The sequence below is a fragment of the Cavia porcellus genome, unplaced genomic scaffold (assembly GCF_034190915.1).
Source record: "Cavia porcellus strain 051 isolate PalLab524CR breed Dunkin Hartley unplaced genomic scaffold, mCavPor4.1 scaffold_33, whole genome shotgun sequence".
NCBI lineage: Eukaryota > Metazoa > Chordata > Mammalia > Rodentia > Caviidae > Cavia > Cavia porcellus.
In genome coordinates, this window is record NW_026947516.1 from 5,510,397 (window position 1) to 5,535,563 (window position 25,167).

The 25,167-nt window shown below is 38.4% G+C and overlaps 1 protein-coding gene across 1 annotated transcript; it reads left to right on the forward strand.

The window, feature by feature from the left end:
• Window positions 1-1,002: 1,002 nt before the first annotated feature.
• LOC101788348 (ATP-dependent RNA helicase DDX3X-like) lies at window positions 1,003-12,537 on the forward strand. Its single transcript, XM_005000352.4, has 2 exons — window positions 1,003-1,639; window positions 12,491-12,537. The coding sequence occupies exons 1-2, from the start codon at window positions 1,090-1,092 to the stop codon at window positions 12,535-12,537; spliced, it is 597 nt and encodes a 198-aa protein (XP_005000409.1). The 5' UTR covers window positions 1,003-1,089.
• Window positions 12,538-25,167: the final 12,630 nt, after the last annotated feature.

A 25,167-nucleotide genomic window follows, 5' to 3' on the forward strand; every position in this document is an offset into this window, starting at 1 on the left:
AACTCAATCTCCTCCCTTTTTAAGTTAATCTATTTTTCTCATTTTTTTAATTATGGGAAAACTAAATTAAAAAATAGCAGGATATATTATAGTAACTTTTTTGTTTTCCTATTAACTTGTTATGATCCTCAGTACTGTTCTCCCCATCTTCTTCTGTCTGATTATACTATATTGTAGTTTGTTTGATAGTATCAAGTTTGAAGGTATAGGTAACCATTTTGAAGGCAATAAGATATAGTATGATGCCCATTATGGTTTGACTGTTATCTTTTTTGAAGTCCTATAAGTTCTCCAGTGTAGGTTTTATTTGTCTTGTTCTGTACTATTTTGATCAATTCTACTATTCCTGATGATATAGACAACTCAATTTAAAAATAGCAGGAGGCACAGTGGTAACCAATGTTGATCACCTGGTATTCTATTTTTGCATCATGTACTATGCCCATCCTTCTGATCTGACTCTGTTTTGCCTAATCATGTTTGGTTTTATTCTCTTCAAAAAAAGTAATAACTGTGGGAGTAATAAAACCCAAAAAGTGTAATTGTTATTGTAAAAAAGAGAGGAAAGGAAAGTGAATTAAGGGATATAACCGCATGTATGTTTGAGTGTGTAGGATGAAAAACCATATTTCTGAGCTTTTCTTAGATCATTGAACAGAACTGTCTCCAATCTTACTTTATGAATGTCCACTTTATATGTTTCAATTTTATAATTTGGACAACTGTTTCTAAGAAGACAACATGTAACCTATTAACTAATGATTTCTTTATTTTTTTCTTGAAATGCTGTATTACTTGTACCCTTTTACTGCTTTGATTTTTATGTCCTTTCTTTTTTCTCTTTACATAAAAAAGATATCGTACACTGTGAGAGTAAAGTTTGGGCCCATTAGGCATCAAGATAGAGCAAGAAAGTATCCAATAATTTTCCTCCACTTCACAAAATATTTCAACTTCATCGAAGAGAGGAAAGACCAAGGGAAAAATGTATTAATGAGAGGCGCAGTTCTCCCGTGAGAGGGTCCTTGCGGTGAATCAGGCACACTCGCTCAGCAGTAGAAGACTCCGAGTTCTCGGTATTCTGCAGGGATGAGTCATGTGGCAGTGGAAAATGCGCTCGGGCTGGACCAGCAGTTTGCTGGCCTAGACCTGAACTCTTCAGAAAATCAGACTGGAGGGAGTACAGCCAGTAAGGGGCGTTACATTCCTCCACATTTAAGGAACAGAGAAGCTACTAAAGGGTACTACGACAAAGACAGTTCAGGGTGGAGTTCTAGTAAGGATAAGGATGCATACAGCAGTTTTGGATCTCGTAATGATTCAAGAGGGAAGTCTAGTTTCTTCAGTGATCGTGGGAGTGGATCAAGGGGAAGATTTGATGATCGCGGACGGGGTGACTATGATGGCATTGGCAGCCGTGGAGACAGGGGTGGCTTTGGCAAATTTGAACGTGGTGGAAAGAGTCGCTGGTGTGACAAATCAGATGAAGATGACTGGTCAAAACCACTCCCACCAAGTGAACGCTTGGAGCAGGAACTCTTCTCTGGAGGCAACACTGGGATTAACCTTGAGAAATATGATGACATTCCAGTTGAGGCAACAGGCAACAACTGTCCTCCACATATTGAAAGTTTCAGTGGCAAAAATTCCACAAACACATGGAAACTAAATAACACACTCTTGAGTAATCAGTGGGTCACAGAAGAAATTAAAGAAGAAATTAAACAATACCTAAAAGAAAATGAAAATGCAGATACAACTTACCAGAATCTGTGGGATGCAATGAAAGCCATTCTGAGAGGAAAATTTATTGCACTGAGTTCCCACATCAGGAAAACAGAATGAATACAAATAAATAACTTGATGCTACACCTCAAACAGCTAGAAAAAGAAGAGCAAGTCAAGCCCAAAGCCAAAAGAAGAGAGGAAATTATAAAAATCAGAGCAGAAATCAATGCAATAGAGACTAAGAAAACAACCCAAAGAATCAACGAATCAAAGAGTTGGTTCTTTGAAAGAATAAATAAAATCGATAAGCCCCTAGCCAACCTTATTAAAAAAAGGGAAGAAAAAGCTCAAATTCATGCAATAAGAAATGAAAAAGGAGAAATCACTACAGACCCAATAGAAATACAGAGGATCATCAACACCTATTTCGAAAACCTCTACTCTCAAAAGTTTGATAACACAGAAGAAATAGACAGATTCTTAGAAGCATATGAAGTACCAAAGCTAGATCAAGAGGATATAAAACTGTTTAATAACCCAATCTCTGCTAATGAACTTGAAAATGTAATTAAGTCCTTACCCACCAAGAAGAGCCCAGGCCCAGATGGATTCAATGCAGAATTCTACAAGAAATATAAAGAAGACCTAATGCCGACACTCCTCAAACTATTCAATGAAATTGAAAGGGAAGCAATCCTTCCTAAGTCATTCCTGGAAGCAAATATTACTCTAGTACCAAAACCTGAGAAAGACCCAACTATAAAAGAGAACTATAGACCGATCTCCCTAATGAACACAGATGCAAAAATCCTCAATAAAATATTGGCAAATAGGATCCAGCAAATCATCAAGAAGATTATACACCATGACCAAGTGGGGTTCATCCCAGGAATGCAAGGATTGTTGAACATACGCAAATCAATAAATGTAATCCACCATATCAATAAAGCCAAAAATAAGAATCACATGATCATTTCTATAGATGCAGAAAAAGCCTTCGATAAGGTCCAACACTTATTCATGATAAGAACTTTACAGAAAATTGGAATAAATGGTCTTTACCTCAATATAATAAAGGCCATTTATGACAAACCAACAGCCAGCATCATACTAAATGGCCAAAAATTGAAAGCCTTTACTTTAAAATCAGGCACAAGACAAGGATGTCCTTTATCACCACTCCTATTTAATATAGTACTGGAAGTACTAGCCAGAGCAATTAGGCAAGAAAGAGAAATAAAAGGGGTAAAGATAGGAAAAGAAGAAGTTAAATTATCATTGTTTGCAGATGACATGATACTCTACATAGAAGACCCCCTAAACTCCATTAAAATACTCTTAGATAGAATAAATAAATTCAGTAATGTGGCTGGATACAAAATCAATACTCAGAAATCAATAGCATTCCTATACACGAACAACAAAATTACAGAGAGGGAAATAAGAGAAACTGGACTATTCACATTAGCAAGCAAAAAAATGAAATACTTAGGAATTACTCTTACGAAAGAAGTGAAAGACTTATACAGTGAAAATTATAATACACTGAAAAAGGAAATTGAAGATGATCTCAGAAAATGGAAAGACATCCCTTGCTCATGGATAGGAAGAACAAATATTGTGAAGATGGCCATTCTCCCAAAACTGTTATACAGATTCAATGCAATCCTAATAGAAATACCATCAACATACCTTATAGATCTAGAGAAATCACTCCTAAATTTCATCTGGAACCAGAAGAGACCTAGAATCGCAAAGGCAATTCTAAGCAGCAAAGACAAAGCAGGAGGCATCACAATCCCTGACTTGAAGTTATACTACAAAGCAACAGTAGTAAATTCAACATGGTATTGGAATCAAAACAGAGCCGAAGATCAGTGGAATAGATTAGAAGATACAACCACAACTACGAACACACTCAGCCACCTTATCTTTGATAAAGGAGCCAAGCAGGTTCACTGGAAAAACGACAGTCTCTTTAATAAATGGTGCTGGAAAAACTGGCTCTCCATTTGCCGAAAACTAAAGCTAGACCCATGTCTATCACCATGTACTAAATTAAAATCTAAATGGGTCAAAGATCTGAATATTAAAACAGAAACACTAAATCTACTGGAAGACAAATTAGGTAGAAACCTTGGAGACATAAAAGTAGGTAAAGAATTCATGAACAGGACTCAAACCGCACAGGAAATACTTCCTAGGATCAATAACTGGGACCACTTCTTATTAAAAAGTTTCTGCATGTCAAAAGAAATCTCCAGCATAGTGAAAAGAAAACCCACAAACTGGGAAAAGATTTTAGTGAACTCTCTCTCAGACAAGGGCCTCTTGTCTAAAACATATAAAGAATTAAAGAAACTCAGACCTCTAAAATTCAAAGATCCAATCCAAAAATGGGCATCTGAGATGAATACGCAATTCTCAGATGAAGAAATGCAAATGGCAAATAAATACATGAAAAAATGCTCATCATCATTGGTCATTAGAGAAATGCAAATTAAAACCACACTGAGATACCATCTCACTCCTGAAAGAATGGCCAGGATCAAGAAAACCGACAACAAATGCTGGAGAGGCTGTGGGGAAAAAGGAACTCTCCTGCACTGCTGGTGGGAGTGTAGACTGGTACAGCCTTTGTGGAGATCTGTCTGGAGATTTCTCAAAAAGTTTGGACTGGAAATCCCATTTATTCCAGCTATTCCACTTCTAGGCATATTCCCAGAAGAACTGAAAGCATCATACCACAGTGATATATGTGCACCTATGTTTATAGCAGCACAATTTGCAATCGCCAGATCTTGGAAACAACCCAAGTGTCCATCAACTGAGGAATGGATAAAAAAGTTGTGGTATTTCTATACAATGGAGTATTATTTAGCTATAAAGAAGGATCACATTGAGATATTTATCAATAAATGGGCGCAGCTTGAGACCATACTCATAAGTGAAATAAATCAATCTCGCATGTGTGAATACCGAATAGTTTCCCTAATGTAAGTAATGATTCAAATATATAAAAATATGTGGTAATCATGATTCCCCATTAGGTGGCCTTGAAGCCTTATAAAGTTTTCACTCATTAATTAGAAAGGCTTTATTCTGGGCTTCTTGATATGGAAATATTTGAAGCTAGAGTATATGAAGTTTTATCCAAATATTTCAAGGAAAAAGACACTATGGTAACTACTATTAAGTCAGGTTATATGGTGGTGAAGTACTAGGTTGTTGAAACAGTCATGCTGTGACCTCTATTGTTATATTGTTATGTCCTGTTTTATCTCAATCTCCCCCTTATTGTTTTAAAAAAATTATTTAGTCATTTCTTATGTTTGTCTTAATTAAAGAAAAAATTCAAAAAATTAGGATATATAAATAGTAACTCTTTTCGATTTCCTATTAACTTGTTTTGAAGTCCTGTAGTACTCCCACGATCTTGTTTTGACTGATTAGACTCTGTTCCATTCTATATGATAGTATCAAGTTTGAAGACATAGACAACTACTTTGAAGACAATAAGATTCACTAAGATACCCATTCTGGTTTGACTATTGTCTTCTTTGGAAGTCCTGTAATGTTTACAATGCCTAAGTTTTATTGGTCTTGTTCTCTACTGTTTTGTCCAACTTTATAATATCTAATGAGATAGACAATTCTTTTTAAGGAAACAAGGGACAACCTTGATAACCACTGTTGATAAACTTGTACTCTGTTCTACACCATGTGCTATGTCTATTCTTGGTATTGACTGACAGCTTTGTTTTGCCATATTTGACTGTATTCTTCCCCCCCCCCAAAAGTAATAAGCACTAAGGAGTAATAAAATCCAAAATGTGTAAATTTCGTTGTAAAAAAGAGAGGGGAAAAAATGTATTAATGAAGGAGAGCAAGTCAATCTGATGTAAAATATCTTTGAGGGTGAAAAGTAAATTAAAATTTCATGATGATTTGATCAGAGTATTGCAGAGAACTTTTCATGTTTTTTTATCATGTGTAGTCTCCTCCTTTGACCAATGTACCCAAAGGTAGGGGATTATCAATTAACCCTATTGGAAGACACAATAGCACATGATATAACCACCTTAAAACTAGTGTATCCAAATCCTTAGACAGAACTTTTGTGGATTGTACCAGGAATCAAGCCTAGAGAATTTCTATTGTGCCATGGTTCCACAAATCAGAATGTTATTTGACCAGTTCTTAGGAATAATGTATGTATAATCCCTGAGTTAGAGGGTCTGGGGATGGCAGAGCTCAAAATAAAATTTTTTCCTAGATATTAATACCAGGAATTTTAGAAAGGCAATGAAACATTTTGTTTTTCATATTTTGGACTTTGAGATTTGGTTTGTTTTTTAATGTCTTCTGGTTTACTAACTTTAACAGACAAGTCCACACTCCCATTTAATGGTGTATTTCGCTTTAGCTCTGAAGGAATTAATCCAGGTGATATAATATATGATAATATATTTTTTAAATTTTTAAAAAATTTTATTTCAGATAATATAACATAATAGTAGGCACCATAGTGCCTCCTTCCTTGAATTATTTGACTATAACTTCATATACTATAGCACCAAGCGTATCAAGTCAGTCTGAAGCTATTCAAGAGAATGAAGAAATTACAGGGTATTTAGAACCAGTTAACAGAAATGAACAATGGTTTCTATATTATCTCCTTGCCTATAAAAAATTTTGTTTATACTATTGCATATAGTAAAATACAGTTAGATACCACATGTTAAAACCAGTGGAAACAGGTGTACAACAGCTTGATGGGTCTTCAAAGCAAGATTATATTAAATCAGTGCTAGCTTTTATGATGTGTTGTTTTCTTCAGAATAGATATTCCTACTATCACCAATACTAAAATCAAACAACCCAGGTTAAAGCCATTGCAATTAATAAGTGATAACATATGGATTCAAACCAATATGATTGGGAATCATTATTACCACATACTTTTATGTATTCTTATCATTTCTTAGACTAGGGAAACTATTTGGTATTTATACATGTGAGTTTGATTTATTTCACTTATGAGTATGGTCTCAAGCTGCATCCATTTATTTATAAATATCTAAATGTGATCATTCTTTATAGCTGAGTAGTACTCCATTGTCCTCTTTACCTCAATCCCACCCTTTCTTTAAAAATTAATCTATTTTTTTCTTACTTTTTTTCAATTAAGGGAAAACTAAATTTAAAAATAGTGGGATATATTATAGTACCTTTTTTGTTTTCCTATTAACCTGATATGAACCCGAGTATTGCTCTCCCCATCTTGTTCTGTCAGATTTTACTATATTCTATTTTGTTTGATAGTATCAAGTTTGAGGGTATAGACAACCACTTTGATGGCAATAAGATTCACTAAGATGCCCATTATGGTTTGATCATTATCTTCTTTTGAAATCCTGTAAGGTCTCCAGTGTAGGTTTTATTGGTCTTGTTCTGTACTGTTTTGATCAATTCCATTATACCTGATGATATAGGCAACTTTTTAAAAAATATAGCAAGAGGCACAATGGTAACCATTTTAGATCACCTGATATTCTACTTTTATATCATGTACTATGTGCATCCTTTTGCTCTAACCGACTCTGTTTTATTTAGCCACATTAGGTTTTATTCTCTCCAAAAAATAATAATTGTGGGAATTAAAAAACCCAAAAGTGTAATTGTTATTAAAAAGGGGAAAGGAAGGTGGTCTAAGGGATATAACTGCATGCATGTTTGAGTGTGTAGAATGGAAATCTATATTACTGAACTTTTGTTGGATCATTGATCAGCACTGTCTGCAATCTCATTGTATGAATGTTCAGTTTACATGCTTTAATTTTATAATTTGGACAACTATTTCAAAGATGACAATATGTAACCTATTAACTAGTGCTACCTTACTGTATTTTTTCCTTGAAATTCTGTATTATTTGTACCCTTTTACTGCTTTGTTTTTTAATTTTATGTCCTTTCTTTTTTCTCTTTAAATAAAAAAAATTTAAAAAAGAAAAAAAATTATTGCAGTAGAAAATGAAAAAAAAATAGAAAATGGCTCAAATTATAAAGAAATTAAAAATTTAAACGGTATGAAATCACTAGTCACATATTGTCAGCTTAGAAATAGTTGTTCATGTTACAAAATTAAAGCATGTAATGAGGATATTCAAACAGTGAGACTATAAACATTTCTGTTCAATGATCAAACAAAAACTCAGTAATATGTATATCTATTTTATACACTTAAATATATATGCAGTTTTATCCTTTGGAGCTCTTATTTTCTTCTATTTTTTCAATGACAATTAAACATTTTGGGTTTTATAACTCTGGCAGTTCTTATTACTTTTTTAAGAGAATAAAACCAAATGTGATATAACAAAACAGAGTCAGTCAAATCAAAAAGATGGACATAGTACATGATGTAAAAACAGAATATAAGGTGATCAACTATGGTTCCATAATGCCTCTTGCTTTTTAAAAAGAATTGCCTATATCATCAGTTATATCAAAATTCAAAAAAAACAGTAAAGAACAAAACCAATAAAACCAAAATATTGGAGACTTTACAAGACTTCAAAATAAGATAATAGTCAAACTGAAAAGGGCATCATAGTGAATCTTATTGCTTCACAGTATTTGCCTATACTTTCAAACTTGGTCCTTTCAAGCAAAATAGAATACAGTAAAATCAGTAAAAACAAGATGGTGAGAGCAATATAGGGTTTCAAATCAAGTTAGTAAGAAATCAAAGTGTGTTACTATAATGTATTCTGCTATTTTTACGTGTTTTTTCTTTTTATCGGTAACAGGGATTGAACTCACGACCACCTGCTTGCAAGACAGGTGCTTATGCCACTGAGCTAAATCCCCAGCCCTATTCTGCTATTTTTAAATTTATTTTTCCCTTAATTAAAAAGATAAAAATAAAAAATAATAAAAAACGAGACTGAGATAAAAGAGGACATAACAACAAAACAGCACAGGTCAGAACATAACCATTTAGGCAAAATAATTTTTCACCACAAGATATCACAATGTAACAGTAGATACCATAGTGTTTCTTTCCTTGAAATCTTTGAGTATATCTTTGTATACTGTAGTATCAAACATATCAAAACAATGCAAAACCACTCAGCTGAATGAGAGTATTACAGTGTATTTAGAACCAACTAACAGAAAATGAACAATGCTTTCTATATTATGTCCTTATCTATAAAAGTTATTGTTTATATTATCAAATATAATAAATCCAATAAGACACAATATGTTAAGACTGATAGAGACAGAAGAACAAAACCTTGATGGGACTTCAAAAAAAGATGATGTTAAATCAGCACTAACTATTATGATGTCTTGTTTTCTCCAAAAAATCAGTTCATTTCATCCAACTTTCTCTGCCTCATTTCTGTTGAGCTCTTTTTCTGTCATTAGTTATCAGTTTGTGTTCTTTGTTTCTCTTTCTGCTCCTTTCATTGTGGCCTCTCTGCCACAGTTTCTGGAATCTTAGTATTTTTCTCTTTTAGAATGTCCTTCAATATTCTCTGTAGAGTTCAATTGGTGGTTGCAAATTCCCCTAGTTTGTCTTTTTCCTGGAAGCACCGTGTTTCACCATTAATTTCTTGGGACAGTTGTGTAGGATATATCAATCTTGTCTGGAGGTTATTTTCTTTTAAAGCTTCAATTATTTCACCCCATGCTCTTCATGACTTGATGGTTTCTGCTGAGCAGTGTGCTGTAATTCTGGTGAGTGTTCCCTTGTAAGTGACCAGTTTCTTGTTTCTGACAGCTTTTAACATTCTGTTCTTATATTGGATTTCTGTAATTTTGATTATTATATGCCTGCGTGTAGGTCTGTGTGGGTTGTGTGTGGCTGGAGTCCTGTATGCCTTATTTATCTGAGTATCTTTAGCTTTTCCCATATTGGGGAAGTTCTCCTTTATTTTTTCTGTAAATAACCTTTGCAGTTCATTTGTTTGTATCCTTGCTTCTTTCTTTATATTCTTAATTCTTAAATTATAGATCCCCGTATCATCTTCATGCCTTTGTATTGTGACTGCTTCTTTCCTTGTTATTTTTAGGAAGTTTTTCTTTTCATGCTCCCACATTACAAATCTGTCCTCTAGTTCAGATAATTTATCATTAGTTTCTTTCAAGCTGTTATGCCAGATTTTTATAGAGTTTTTAGTTTCTTGGTAATCTCTTTGAACTTTCTTTATGTATTCTACATTTTCTGTATTTTCTCCATCAAGTAATTCTTCTCGTTTCTCTGTTCTTCCATTTCACCATTTTTTGTGGGAGGTGCTTAGCATTTCTTTAACTATTCTACTTATATCTTGCTTTACTTATTTAAGTACTTCACATTTGAACTCATCTATGAGGTCCCAGATATATCACTTTATGTCTATTAGTGTCATGCCTGATATTGCATATTTTCTGTTCTCATTTTCATTTGCATTTACCTTTCCTGGATCAGTGTTCTCAGGATTGGGGGCTGAGGACCTTTTCTTGTTGCTCCCTCTTCCCATACATTTTGTTCCTTCCACAAAAGCGTATATAGGATGCCCTGTTAGAATCATGCCATCTAGGTGTTCCCACCACTACAGTGTAATAGGGCGACACAGATCTAAGCATCCTATGATGGGCCTGCCCTTCCAGGTCAGTCAACCTGCTGAAGGCTTCACTGCATTATAGTGCAGTGATATGTGCAGGGACCTCATTTGGGCTCGCCTACTGGGTCTTAGTCAGTAGCATCACCCAGGTCAAGCACTCCCCATCAATCACATTTGAGAGGGCAATATGTGACTGAAATCACTGCAGTGTCTTCTTCTGGCTAGTGTGCCCAGTTCCAGAATGTCCTCTGTTGGAAGCTCCTAGTCTATGGAACTCCTAGTACCTGTTCCTCTCACTCACCACAGGTCAACTGAGGGCTCCCTGCTAGCTCTGCTCTCAATTCAGTTTGAGAAATCCAGTTCTGAGTGCATTCATATCTCTATCCCTGGTGTGCCCATTCATATGCACCAGTGGCAGTAGGAAATTTAAGCTGCAATTTTCAGAGGCACGAGTTCCAACTATGGCACTGAGATTTTCCCTGTTCAAGTTGTAGCACTGGGATTGAATTTCCAGTTGTTTCTCTGAGCTTAGTTTGTTCCTAGGTTGGCAGGGTATAACTTACCCTGCTTAGGACTCACCACACTGCACAACTACTGGAATCTAAGCTGGTTATCTCAGAAAGACTCCATAGCTGCTGTTATCTATCCCACATGTTCTCCTACCATGATAATAGATTTTCTCCATGAAAACTTGAAAAGCTGACAGATGTGGACACTCGCAAATTCACACAAAATACTAGCTAATTGTAGAGAAAAGCTTTCACCAAGAGAGATGGACATGAAAAATCTCCAGGTTGGAGTGAGTTTGTTGCAAACTTCATGTGTTCTTGAGGAATTTTTGGCTTCTAACCTATCAGTGTGACCTCCTATTTCCAAGGTCAGATACTCCTGCCCTGAAAAACTTTGTAATATTCTCTCCTCCATAAGAAAAGTAAAGCAGTAATTTCTCCTATTTAAAACCACTCATAAGTCTCCAGGAGGCAAGAGAAAACTCAAAGGTAACTCTAAGAGCAGAACAGGATGTCTTCCTAATCTAATCATCTTTGTTTGTGGGACAACTCACTTGTTTGCTGGATGTGCCTTCCCCAGAGGATGTTTGCCTAATCTAAACATGCTTGTAGCCCAGTTTTTATCTGAAATGGCTCTACCCAAGAAATTGGAGTAAATATGGAGTAAACTCCATATTACTGTTCTGTCGTGCATCACAAAAACTCCCCCTGCATTGTGGGACCAGCAGATGTTTGCAGTTTTACACAATAAAAACACTACCCTTTAGCTGTTATACATCCAGTCTTTCATATTGGCTATTGTAGGCTGCATTGGCTTTAATAAATAATTTTTTTGTCTCAAAATTATTTTCTCTGGCTATTTCATACCTCAGGAAGTGGACTACCACTTTTCGGGGCTCATCTGGGATGTAATAACTGCCCACTGCCTCAATTCCTGAGGATTGATTCCCTAAGAGTAATTAATGGAGCTTTCTATTTGATTGAAAGTGGTACCACAAAGCCTTAATTTTGTTTAGAATGGCCAGCCCTCCTCCTTGGCCTGTTAACTAGTCTAGATCACTCATTTTGGAGTCTCTTGAATCATTTGGGTCTTGGACCCCAGCAGGACTGCCCTCCAATTTGATATTGGAATTTGAAGGGAAGTCTCAAACCTAAATTCATTTATTTTGCCAGAGAAAGGGTGTTTTAATTTTTACCAGTATCAGTGGTTTTGTTATTGTGTTATGTCTTTGTGTAGTCCTGTCTTGTCTCGTGTTATTTGTTCTGACTTTTCCCTTGCAGGACACTTGGGCCTGAGAGGTCACATGTTCCCTTGGACCAACTGCCATACATTTAGTTGCTCTGAATGTGCAGATGGTTTTCTTTTAAACCTCAGGTGATGCTCGGGCCAGACAAAGAAAAACCCAGGATTTGTGATTCACTACATATTGTTCTGTCTCTTCTTGTATTTGCTGACATTTTCTCTTGATTTCCTCCTCTCACAGAGAACCAAAGCAGGCAACAATGGGTCAGTCCAGTGTGAAAACTTGTTCCACACCCCTTAGTCTTGTCATAGATTCTCATAAAGAATTTGAGAAATCAGGTGAGGGTTGCAGGGAGCCTGTTTTCAAAGGAATGCTAATGGTTTTTGCTTCTCACTAGTGGCTGATAGGGACAAATGGCGTCTGGGCCCCAACCGGATCCTTTGACATGGGCAAAGCCTAGCCTTTCTGCTGGTATGTGTTTGGGCCCCTTTCTCACCCAGATTAAATTTTTTACATTCAGATTTGGATAGATTTCATCTATGATTCTCCACAGTGGATTAATTTTTCCCCATGGGTTGAGGTGGTGGCAACATTGAAAAGGAAACCAAAATTACCTGCGCCTGACTCCCAACCCTCTGTGCCAGTTTTACATCAGTGGAAGACTCCCGGAAGGTGTTCTCCTCCCTCCTCCTTATTCCATAATAGAGACCCCCTCACCCAAAGGCTCCTCCCACCCTCCCAGTCTGATCCTGACCTGATGCAGACCGCGGCCAAATTTTCCTGATTCCACCACAGAGGAGTCAGCAATTGGCCTCTTTCAGGAGGTTCCTGACTCCTGGGAGCCAAGGGACTCGATTTTTGTCTATACTCATTTTGCCAATTCTGACATATATACTTGGAGGGGCCAACCCCCCCATTTTGCAAGGATCCCCAAATCCTTATTAGTCTAATTAAATCTATCTTTTCCACCCATTTTTCTACCTGCTACAAATGTCAGCAGATTTTAAGAGATCTCTTCACCTCTGAAGAATGACTTTGCATCCACACTCTAGTGAAAAAATGCATCTTGGACCTAGACATGGCCCCCATGGCTGATCCAGAATGACTAGAGTGTTCTTTTCCTTTATCCCACCCTGACTGGAAACCTAACACATATGGAGGTAGGCAGGGTCGGCCTCAATATCACCAACTGTTTCTAGGGGCATAGCACAGGGCAGCCAAGAAGCCCATGAACATGTCCAAAGTATCAGAGGTAAGGCAATTGGCTGATGAGTCCCCTTCTGCATTCCTGGAGTGCCTCTGATAGGCCTATAGACTCTATACTACAATTGATTTAGTCACACAAGAGAATGCAAGCACTATTAATATTGCTTTGTATCTCAGTCAGCCCCAGATATTAGAAACAAAAAACTACAGAAATTAGAGGGATTCGAGGGGATGCCCTTAATTCAATTAATAGAGATAGTATATAGGATGTATGACAATAGAGAGATCTCACAAGAGGCAATGAATAAGAAGGTCACAAAGGTGTTACAACTGTTATGTGAAAAAGAAACTAAGCAGAAACAAACAAAAGACAGATGAGAAAGTCAAAAAGTGTTCCCATCTGAAAAAGAACCAATGTGCTTATTGTAAAGAAATAGGGCACTGGCAAAAGGACTGCCCAAATTAAAGGCAAAAATGGAAAAGGATGCGAAGATTTTGCTGAGCCAATAATGAGGGTATCAGGGCTAAAATGACCATCCCAAAAGCAGGATAACATTGCAAGTGAGAGTAAAACCAGTAAATTTCCTGGTAAACATGGGCACAACTTATTCTGTTCTAACTCAACCATTGGAGATTCTGACTGATAACAAAGTAAACGTGGTCAGCTCGACCAGAGGTTGAAAATCATAGCCAAAGATGGTGGCCCAGTTAACTCACCCTGGGCAAAATAGCACTATGCATGAATTTCTATGGGTTCTGGAATGCCCTGATGCACTGCTAGGAAGAGTCCTTCTTCATAAGTTAAAAGTTCAATTGAGTTTTCAAGCAGAGACCCCAAACTGAACAAATCAAGGTACTTGCCTTCCTTTCTAAAGGGAGAATCATGTAGTGCTGGGAGATAATCCTACTTTAGATACTGACAAAGATCTCCTGAAGGCTTGGCAAGTGGAGATAGCAGGAGTCTGCTTAAGTGATAAATAAAGATCCTCTGGTAATAGAGTTTTGCCACAGGTTTCTGCCATCCATCTTAAGCAATGTCCAATAAGTTTACAGGTCCCTCAAGGAATTGCAAAACATATCACTGTATTAAAAGATAATAAAATTCTTGTACCTTGTATCTTTCCCTTGAAATACACCATTTCTCACAGTCCAGAACCTGGGGACCCAAGATTACTGACCATTGCAATACCTCTGGAAAGTCAACATGCAAGTGGTTACTCTGCATCCTATTTTTCCTTATCCCTACACCCTGCTGAGCCTTTCAAGCACAGAGTACATCTGGTACTCAGTCTGGGACTAAAAGATGCTTCACCCTCCTGGTGGCTCCAGTAAGCAAACTCATTTTTTCTTTTGAGTGGAATGATCCAGGGACTGGAGTAACTGAACAATTGACTTGGACACATTTACCACAAGGTTTTAAAAATGCTTCCACTTTATTTGATGAGGGCTTAACTAGGGACCTGATGGGGTATCGAGAAGATCACCCACAGGTCATATTTTGTAAAATGTTGATAACTTATTAGTAGCTGCTAAAAATTTTGAGGATTGCAAGAATGCAACCAAGACCCTGTTAATGACTTTAAATGATTTGGGCTACAAGGTTTCAGCAAAAAAGGTACAGATATGAGAGCAGACAGTGACTTACCTGGGATATCAATTAAAAGGCAGAAAAAGGAACCTTTCAAATAAAAGGGTTCAAGCCATCCTACACATACTGGCACCAAAAACCAAAGTGCAAGTGCCTGAATTTCTTGGTGCAGTTGGATATTGTAGGCTCTGCATATTAAACTTTGCTGGGATAGCCCAACCACTGTATGATTCTTTAAAAAGGCAAACACAAGGCCCACTGGAATAGACAGATATGCAAGAGACTTCATTCCAAAAATCAAGGCAGGCCCTAGTGGATTCCCCTGCACTAGGATTCCCTAACCTAAAGAAGCCATTTTTCTTGTATGTAATGAGCTGAGAGAAATTCCAAAGGATATAATAACCCAGGAACTGGGACCCTGGCAGAGACCAATAGACGATATGTCCAAGAGGCAGGACATGGTGGCCAACAGTTGGCCAATGTACTTAAGAATCATTTTTGCTGTGGGTGTGTTGATAAAGAAAATTAAAAAGCTCACTTGTGGCCAGAAAGTCACTGTGATAACCTCCCCCTGGCTTGAGACTATTATCCTGGCCCCACTAGATCGATTGCTATTGAATGCAAGGATAATACATTACCCAGCACTTCTTTAAATCCTGATTCTGTTGTTTTCAGTTCCTCAGCAGCCATGAATCCAGCCAAACTTCTGCCCAATGAGGATCCAGCAGCCCCATAACATGAATGCTCCACCTTGATTGGCAGCTACCAAAGCCTTCGATCTGGCAGAGCCACAAACCTCTAGAAGGGGAACCACCATTCTTCTCAGATGATACCAGCTACATGTACCACGGTGAATGGGTTGCAGGGGCATCCGTGACCTCTGAGATCCTTATTTTGTGTGCACAGAGGCTGCACTCTGGCACTTCTGCTCAGCGAGCTTAACTCTTCTCTTTGACAGAATTCTGAAAACTTGCTGAGGATAAGTGGATTAACATTTACATTGATAGCAGATATGCTTTTGCTACCACTCATGTACATGGAGAAATTTATCAGGAGAGAGGACTATTGATTTCTGCAGAAGATAAAATGGAAATGCACCACAAATATTAGACTTGCTGGCAGCGATTTGCTTACTTGAGAATTTGGCCATCATACATTGGAAGGCACAACAAAAAGGAGATGATCCTATTACCAGGGAAAATAATTTGGCTGATATGCCATCCAAGGAAACTACCATAAAATCAGTGGCATCTACAGAGGGGATATAGAGGAAACCACTCCTACCCTCTTGATGATGCTTCCAACATTATCAGAACCCATGTATAAACAAAAGGACCTCCACTTTGCCCCACAGCTCCAGGTTAAGCCTGACATTCCAGCAGGCTGGTATCAGTCACCATATAAGAGAATATTGCTGCCCAAAGCCTCCAATGAAAGCTCATTCAGAAAGCTCATCAGTCCACTCATTTGGAAGGATGAAAACTAGCCCAGCTCTTTTTGGACCAATTCTTTATACCCTAGCTGTCCAAACTGATAGTGGCTACAAGGTCAAGAAGTCCTTAATGTCAATCAACTAACCAAAAAAGACAGCTCCACATAGAAACTGCTTGTTTTTGAGGATTTTCCCAGGAGAACACTGGGAAATAGGCTTTACTGAAATGAAGAACCTGGTCTCCAGAGACACAAATACCTGCTAGTGATCATAGATACCTTCACTAGATGGGTAGAGGCATTTCCCACCAGATCATAATCGGCTTTCACAGTGGTTAAAAAGTTGTTATATGAGATAATTCTTAATTCTGAGGTACCCTTATCTATGGGGTCTGACAATGGCCTGGCTATCATAGCCCCAATAACCCAAAAATCAACCCAGGGGCCTTACAGATTGATTGGAAACTTCATTGCATGTACAGATCTCAAAGCCCAGGGCAAGTATACAGGAGGAAAAAGACATAAAAATATGACTACAAAGTTGTCTCTGGAAACCGCCGATAATTGGGTAAGCCTCCTTCCTTTTGCCCTCCTATGACCCAATGTACTCTTATGTTTCTGGTATATCCCCTTTTGAAGCAGTGTATGGGAGGCCCTCTCCACTCACTCCAAAGTATCTGTGGAAAAATTGACAGAATTGATTAACCAAGTCCTCATTAATTCCCTGCAGCCTCTTCAGCCTATCTTGAGCTCCATACTTTTTTTATTCTGGCTGAGGCATCCTCCGGTAAACTCTCACTTTGAGTCCATGGTGTTGGTGGAACCTGGTACTCTGATCCTAGTCAAGCGCCACCAAAGAGACAGCCATGAGCCTCACTGGGAGGGATCTTACACCATCGTGCTCAGTTCTCCCACTGCAGTAAATGTGGCTGGCAAGACTCCATGGATTATTCACCACTCCCACATTAAGGACCTGGACGCCAAAGAAAAGCAATATTCTCAAGACTATTGGACTCTGCAACCAACTGGTAACCCTCTAAAGTTAAAGTTCACCAGGTGCTCTTGACTGTAATAGACATGTATCCCATCATTGCACTTTTTAAATTATAACTTGATAGTTTCTGCTCCTTCTAAGCTTGTGCATGGACACAATTTATGGAACTTGGACTACATATAATGAAATTTCTCATAATATGATAGAAAATTTTGAAACTGATCTGGCTACAATTACCTTAGATTTATGCAATTTGCTCATATATTGAGATGAGACACAGAAGGTTATCCTTTCATGGGACCCCCTATAATTATTGTGGACTAGGTATCTACTTGGCTAAGTTACTCAAGGGCATCCTGATATACTTATGCCCTAAGGACCAATCTGATATTTCCAGCTCGGCTTACTGTGGGTATAATTACTATAAGGAAGTGTATTATTATGCTTGGTCCTGTGTAACACAGGGAGTTGGATACCAGTCTGAAAAACATCACAGAATACTCAAAGGGTATAACTCCTACTGCTCTTCCAGTGATGCCTGCAACCCAGGCACCTTAGTTTTCCAAAATCCCATGGGTCCTAATTGGAAATCAGGATTAACTTATAGGATCTGCCTGTATGTATCAGGCACAGACCCAGGAAACACTTTTAAAGTCCAATTGTAGCCCACATCCACCCCTAGGGCCACTCCAGCTCCTAAGACAACACAGTAAAATCTAGCAACAAAAAGGGAAACAGACACAAATCTAACCTCCTCTCTTTAAATCCCCCTTCCTTCCACTCTGTCTCAACTGGTCAGACCTGTTTTCATTGCTTGAGACAGCCTGCCAACTCCTAAAAGAAACCCAAATGATTGGGAACCTCACCCCTTGCTGGCCTTGCTTATCCCTGGCACTCCCTTCCTAGAAGGACATGTTAAGACCAATGGTATTGTAAAGGGGTCAACCTCACCTGACTGTAACTAATAGGGGACTCAACCAAAGGTTTTGTTGAGAGACTTTTTCCTGACAGGAGGAAGTGGAACTTGCATATATAATGAATCCAATACTCCTCAAAAGCATTGTAACTTATCGGCATCAATCTCCTTCAACAGCAGCCACCATAAACAAATTGATTGGCACATGACCACCCCTGAGGGCCACTGGTGGACTTGTACTTCTGGATTAACCCCCTGAGCCTATGCAATTGTCTTCCAGGAACACAAGACAAGAAATATGTTTTCTTGTCCAAGTTTTCCCTCGAGTTTATTGGCATGCAGAAACTGAATTTATCACCATCTTTTCTCATGAACATGAGATAGCAAAATGAGCCCCCTTCTTCCATTAGTGTCTGGAGTTAGCATAATAACTGCCATTGGACTAGGGACAATCTCAATAGGATTGAGCCTATATCAGACTGATCTTCTAGCTAGATAAATGGACTCGGGTCTACAGCAGCTTCACACGCTGTTGCTGCACTAGAAATGTCCATTGATTTTCTGGCAGCAGTGGCCCTACAAAATTAAATCTGTTGTTGGCTAAGTAAGGTGGACTCTGCCTGGCTTTGAGAGAACAATGTTGTCTATACACTAATAAGTCTGGGATTGTTAGGCAGAACTTAGTATTACAACAAAGGTTGTTAGAATGAGAAAAATGTAGAAGAGGAGCTCAAGGATGGATGGAGCAAATTTTCAACTTCTCATCATTGGTCACTGGCTTAATTGTAACCTTGGCAGGACCTTTTATGCTGATTTTATTAATAGTAACCATAGGACCCTGCGTAGTCAACATGTTAACCTATATGTGTCAGCAAGTACAGGGCATCAAACTGATGGTGCTATGCCAACAGGGATAAGAAATGGTACAGACCTACCATGCCAACAACCTTAGGAACTTCCCCAGAGAATTGGGGAATGATATTAATTCAGTGGGGAATGCTGTTAACGTATATAAAACCCCTCATATGTCTCCCTGGAGGCAAGAGAAAAATCAAAGTTCAATCTAAGAGCAGAGCAGGATGTCTTCCTAATCTTAAGTTGGTTATTTGCAGTATAATTCACTTGTTTGAAGGATGACTTGCTTGTTTGCAGTATGTGCCTTCCCCAGAGGATGCTTAGCTATTCTTAACTTGCTTCTTAGCTCAAAACTTTCCTGAAGGGTGCTCTACCCAAGAAAATAACGGACATGTCCCTGTTCTATAGTGCACCACAAAAACTTCTCGTACATTGTGAGGCCAGCAGATGGTTGCAGTTTTACAGGATAAAAACCCTTTCATTTAGTGGTTAACTACACGGTCTTGCATATTGGCTACTGAAGGCTGCATTTCCAGGCCTGTGCTTTAATAAATAATATTTTTCTTTCCAAAATTCTTTCCAAATTCTTTCCAAATTAGTTTGGTTATGTGACATGGAAAGCTGCAATTTGGGGTCCCAACTGTGGACACAAATCAGGAGGCTTGTGGTTGCCTAGCAACCACACTTGACAGCATTGTGAGCAAGACCACACATTCTAGGAAAAGTGTTTGCAGGAAGAGATCTTAGTCAGAATGCTGGGCATTGCCAAAGAGATCTTACTTGCACAAACACTTGCAAGTCAAGAATTCAAAAGGGTGGATTTTCAGAGGCCTGGTATCCAACAGGATTTTCTCTGAAGGTTTCATTGCTGAGAGTTTGTGGATGTAACTGCCTGCAAATATGCCCATGGATACAGTGCCAATAGAACATGAGATATATTAGGCAGCAGATCTCTGCAAATATTTGTCCATTGAGGATCTGTTTTCCATTTGAGATGTCTGTCATTTGGCTCAGTCTTCTTCCATAACCTCTTCACTGAAGCCTTGTTTGCCTCATGACCACACAGTAGAATAACTGGCTGTGGAAATTTCTCATCAGCAAAACCACTGCAAGCAAATGGGATTGAAATCAGAGATGGTAGATGAAGCTGAATTTCAAGGGTAGCCATCTGAAAACAAAGAAACTACTTCTGAGCATGTTTTCAGCATGTTTAACAGGTGAATATTTATGGGAATATGCGGGATCTTGGATATCAGTACTCAGAACAGAACTAATCAACATTGAAGAGAGGAAAGACCAAGGAAAGAACAGATGAAAGTGGGAGAGCCAGCCAATCTGATGTAAAAATCTTTGAGGATAAAAATCAATGAAAACTTAATGATTATTTGATCAAGTTATTGAAGTGAAATCCTCATGGTTGTGGTCACATGTGTAGTCTCTTGCTTTGGCCAGTGGAACGCTAGCCAGAAGATCATCATGTAATGCAATTGGAAGACAAAATACAACAGAATAAACCACACAAAAACTAGTCCATCCATTTCCTTAGACAGCACTTTTGGGGACTATACCAGGGATCAAGCCTAGAGCATCTCAATTGTGTCATGGTCCCACAAATCAGAGTGTTACTTGACAGGTTCTTTGGAATATTCTTTTGATCATCCTGAGATAAAGGGTCCGGGAATCACAGAACTTATAATAAAAAGACTTTGCTAGATATTAATACCAGGTATTTTTAGAGAACATTGAATCCTTTTGGTTTTCAATTTTTTGACTTTGTTGGTTGATTTTTCCTATTGCTTCTAATTTTCTAACTTTAACTTGTGAGACAGACAAGTCCACACTCCCATTTTTATGGTTATTGTCCTTCAGCTTTGAAAGAAATAATAACTTCAAGGTGATATAATACATGATAATGGTTTTTCTCCCAGTAAATCCTGAAAGGCTGCCAGATGTGGACATTTAATCTGAGTACGGTGTGAGGCTAAACAACTTTTAATCAAATCTTTACAGTGTTTTATCTTTTTCTTTCCGGGCAAAGATCCTGTGGTAGGTGCTTTAATGTGAGGGGATGTATTGACCACCATGACAGAAAATACTGTTTGTGACTACTGTGAGCTCCTGGGCAATTTCTTCCTATATAATTTTTGGTTCCCTGCAATCTGTACTAACCAGTTGCTCATTTAATCACATTTTCTGGCCTGCAGCCAATGTCTCATTGTGCTCAACAATGGAAATTTCGACTCCATTTGGGATGACCCAAACTCTCTTGTAAATCTTGTTTCTCCAAACTCTGCTACAGTGGAGAGATGCACTGCCTTTTCCTCAGTTTCAGATTTTCCAAGGTTTTGAGTAACTAGGGTTTTGACCAGCCTTACCATTGTCAAGAGAAAGCACACTTCCCTTGGAGTTTCTCAGCTTACTCCTACTTCGGTCCTCTGAATTTCAAGCAGTTAGAAAATGTTGCTGTCCCCTTCTCAGGGTTCTACTGGGCAAGGCAAGCCAATTGACTCAAGGTATCATTTCAAGCAAGGTGAGGAAAGTAGAAATTTACCTGATGCCATGTGCAGGTTGAACAAACGAAGTAACAGGATTCCCCACCAAATGCAAGACAAAAGCTTTCCAAAGACATGAAAAATCTCAAGGTCCTGTCAGCCTGCTTCAAATTCCATGGGCTCTTGAGGCATTCTTGGCTTCTAACCTATCGAGTGGATCACCCATCTCCTCAGTAAGACACAGGTGCCCCTGAAAAATGTAATATTCTCTCTTCCAGGAAAAAAGAAAGCAGAAATTCACAGCTAATTTCAAATCAGAGCACACAATTGCTCAGGAGGCCATTATCAAAACTGTTCAATTGGGTGTGGGTGCCAAAGATGCATTCAGCAGCCTACAGCCTGATACTTTGTGTCCCCATTAGCCACTAGGCTCTCTTTTATGTTCCCATAAACTCAGGCCCCTGCACTCATTCCTCATCCTGTCCATCTATCCCAGTGTCACTGGGTATTTTTCAACTGAGGCATAGTAATCCCATGACACACATTAGGAACTCAAACCACACTCTTACCTTTGTGCCTTGTATCTCATCCCAAGAGAAATGGAGAGCCATGGCAAGGCCTACAAGACAAAAAGATGCATATGACTAAACCACATGCTCACACACTGCTGAAGGATCAATAATGTAATAGCACATGTCTTCTAAGTATATCTGAGCATAGTCAATTGGGATAGCTTCATGAGTTGTGAAGCCAAAATATTGCAAACCTCAAAGACATATCTGGGGAACTGAGAGGAAGGGGAATTAGGATTCAGTTTCTAACTATTGCTATTCTACATGGATACATTTGAAGTTTGAGAAAACCTGTTGATCATGGGCTCTCTGGGGTGTTGCTGGCTTTTGTAGTGAGCCAGGACCTAATGGTACTGTGTGCAGTGTTCTGCTGCCATAGTTGCAGACCTCCTCTAAATAGGATTCTGCAAAATGTGAACCACAAGAACCCAGGAAAGATGAAGCAGGGACTCCCAGTATTCATGAAATTCTGGACTTCTCCTTTGTTTAAGGACTTCTCTAGTGGTTTCTGGCTTTCAGGGCCAACTGATACTACTATGAAAGGAATAGTACAGGACAGACTGTGTGTAGGGCTTTCAGGCTTACAATCCAAGCCCACAAATACTAAGCCAAGGGCAAGTCACTGTGGGATATCCACTCTTCCTCATGAAAGTTTTTCTCTCCATCAACTTAAAGAAATCAGATTCTGCGGGAGTCAAAATTGGGCTGCTGAGACATCAAGACAGATAACAAGAAAGTCTCTAATAATTTTCTACCACATCACAAAATATATCAGGTTCTTTTGATCATGAAAACAGAAAAGAAATTTCGGATATAACCTAAGGAGAATAATGAAAATATTGCATGGATGGAATGGCTGTCACTGTATGAGGTAGAAAGCTACATATTTGTGTCCCAAATGTGGATACAAACCAGAAGGCTTGTGGCTGCTTGGCAACCAACTGGACAGCAACTGGCTGACAGAATTGTGAGCTCTATTACAGTTTCTAGGATACATGTTTGCAGGAGGAGATCTGAGTTAGAATGCTGGCCATTGCCATGGAGATATTAATTGAACAGGGAATCTTGCAGGGTATGATTGAAAAGTGTGGATTTTCATTGGCCTTGTATCCAAGAGGATTTTCTCTGAAGGCCTCATTGCTGAAAGCTCATAAATGGAAATGCCTGCCAATCTGCTCAGCGATACATTGCCAGTGGGACATGAGATATTCCAGTACCCGGTATGGGATCTTTCCAATGACCTTCCCTTGAGGATTTGCTTTCACATCAGATGTCTATCATTTGCCTTATTGTCTTCCATAACCTCTTCACTGAAGCCTTGCTGACCTCATGACCATGCAGTAGAACTGGCTGTGAAATTTTTCAGCAGAAAAACCGCTGTGATCAAAGGCTACTTGAAATCAGAGACTATGGCTGAAGCTGAATTTCAAGGGCACCCATTGGAAAAAAAAATGAAACTATCCCTGAGCATCTTTTCACCATGTTTAACATGTGAATATGTGTCTGATTATGTAGGGTGTTGGATATCAGCACTCAGAACAGAACTAATTAACTTGGAAGAGAGGAAAGACAAAGGAAAGTACATAGGAAAGAGGGACAGCCAGTTATTCTGATGTGAAATTTGAGGATGAAAGGGAACATAAATTTTCATTATGATTTGATCAGGGTACTGAAGTGAAATTCTCATGTTTGTTGTCACATGTGTCATCTCCAGCCTTGGCCATTGGAGCACAAGGCAGGAGATCTTCAAGTAAGCCTATTGCAAAACATAATAGCACAGAATAAAACCACATAAAAACTAGTGTATCCAAATCCTTAGACAGCACTTTGTGGTTTGTACCTAGTATCAAGCTTAGAGCAATTCTATCATGTCATGGTTCCAAAAATCGGAATGTTACTTGACATGTTGTTTGGAATTTTGTTTTTACAGTCCCTGGGAGAGAGAGATTCTGGGGAGGGCACAGCTCTGAATCAAAATGTTTCTTAGATACTAATACCAAGTGTTTTTAGAAAACTGAAACATTTTGGTATCCACGTTTTGGACTTTGTTTTTTTTTTTTTTTTTTTTTTTTCTGATTGCTTCTGGTGTTCTAACTTTAACTTTCTGAGACAGACAAGTCCACACTCCTATTTGTGGAGGTATTCTCCTACAATGTTGCAGGAATCAATCAAATTTATATAATATATGATAATATTTTTTCTCACATTAAAAGCTGAAACACTGCTAGGTGTTGACCCTTTTATTATGAGCTCAGTGTGGAGCTAAACATTTTTTTTTTATCAAGCCTTTGGAATGTTTTATCTTTTTTCATTCCATCGAATGATCCTATGGGAAAGTTCTTCCTTGTGAGGGAAATTTTGACCACCTTTACTCCAAATACTGTTTGTGACTACTCTGAGATCCTGGGCAATTATCTTTCTAGTACAAAATTTTTGCTTCCCTATGATCTGTGCTACACTGTTCGTCATATAATCACATCTTCAGGCCTACAGTCAATGTCTCTCTGGGCTGCACAATGCAAATTTCAAATCCAATGGGGGTGTTAATCACTTTTTAATTCCTGTTTCTTCAGAGCTCTACTTCATAGGTGACCCAATTCCATTATGGAGAGACCCATTGCCTTTTCCTCACTTTCAGCTTTTCCAAGATTTTGAGTAACTAGGGGATTGCCCAAGCTTGCTGCTGTCAAGAGAAAGCAAACTTCCCTTAGAGTTTCTCAGTGTTACTCCAATGTCGGTCCTCTAAATTTCAAGCAGTAAGAAAATTTTGCTGTCCCATTCTCAGTATTCTATTGGGTAAGGCAAGCCAATTAACAAAATGTGTGATTTCAAGCAGGGTGAGGAATGTAGAGATTTCCCTAATACCATGTGCAAAATGACCTCACACATTAACAGATTTGAAAAGGGTGGATTTACAGAGGCCTTGTATCCAACATTTTTTTTTCTGAAGGTTTCATTCCTCAATGTTTGTGGATGGAAATGCCTGCAAATCTGCCCATGGTTACAGTGCCAATGGGACA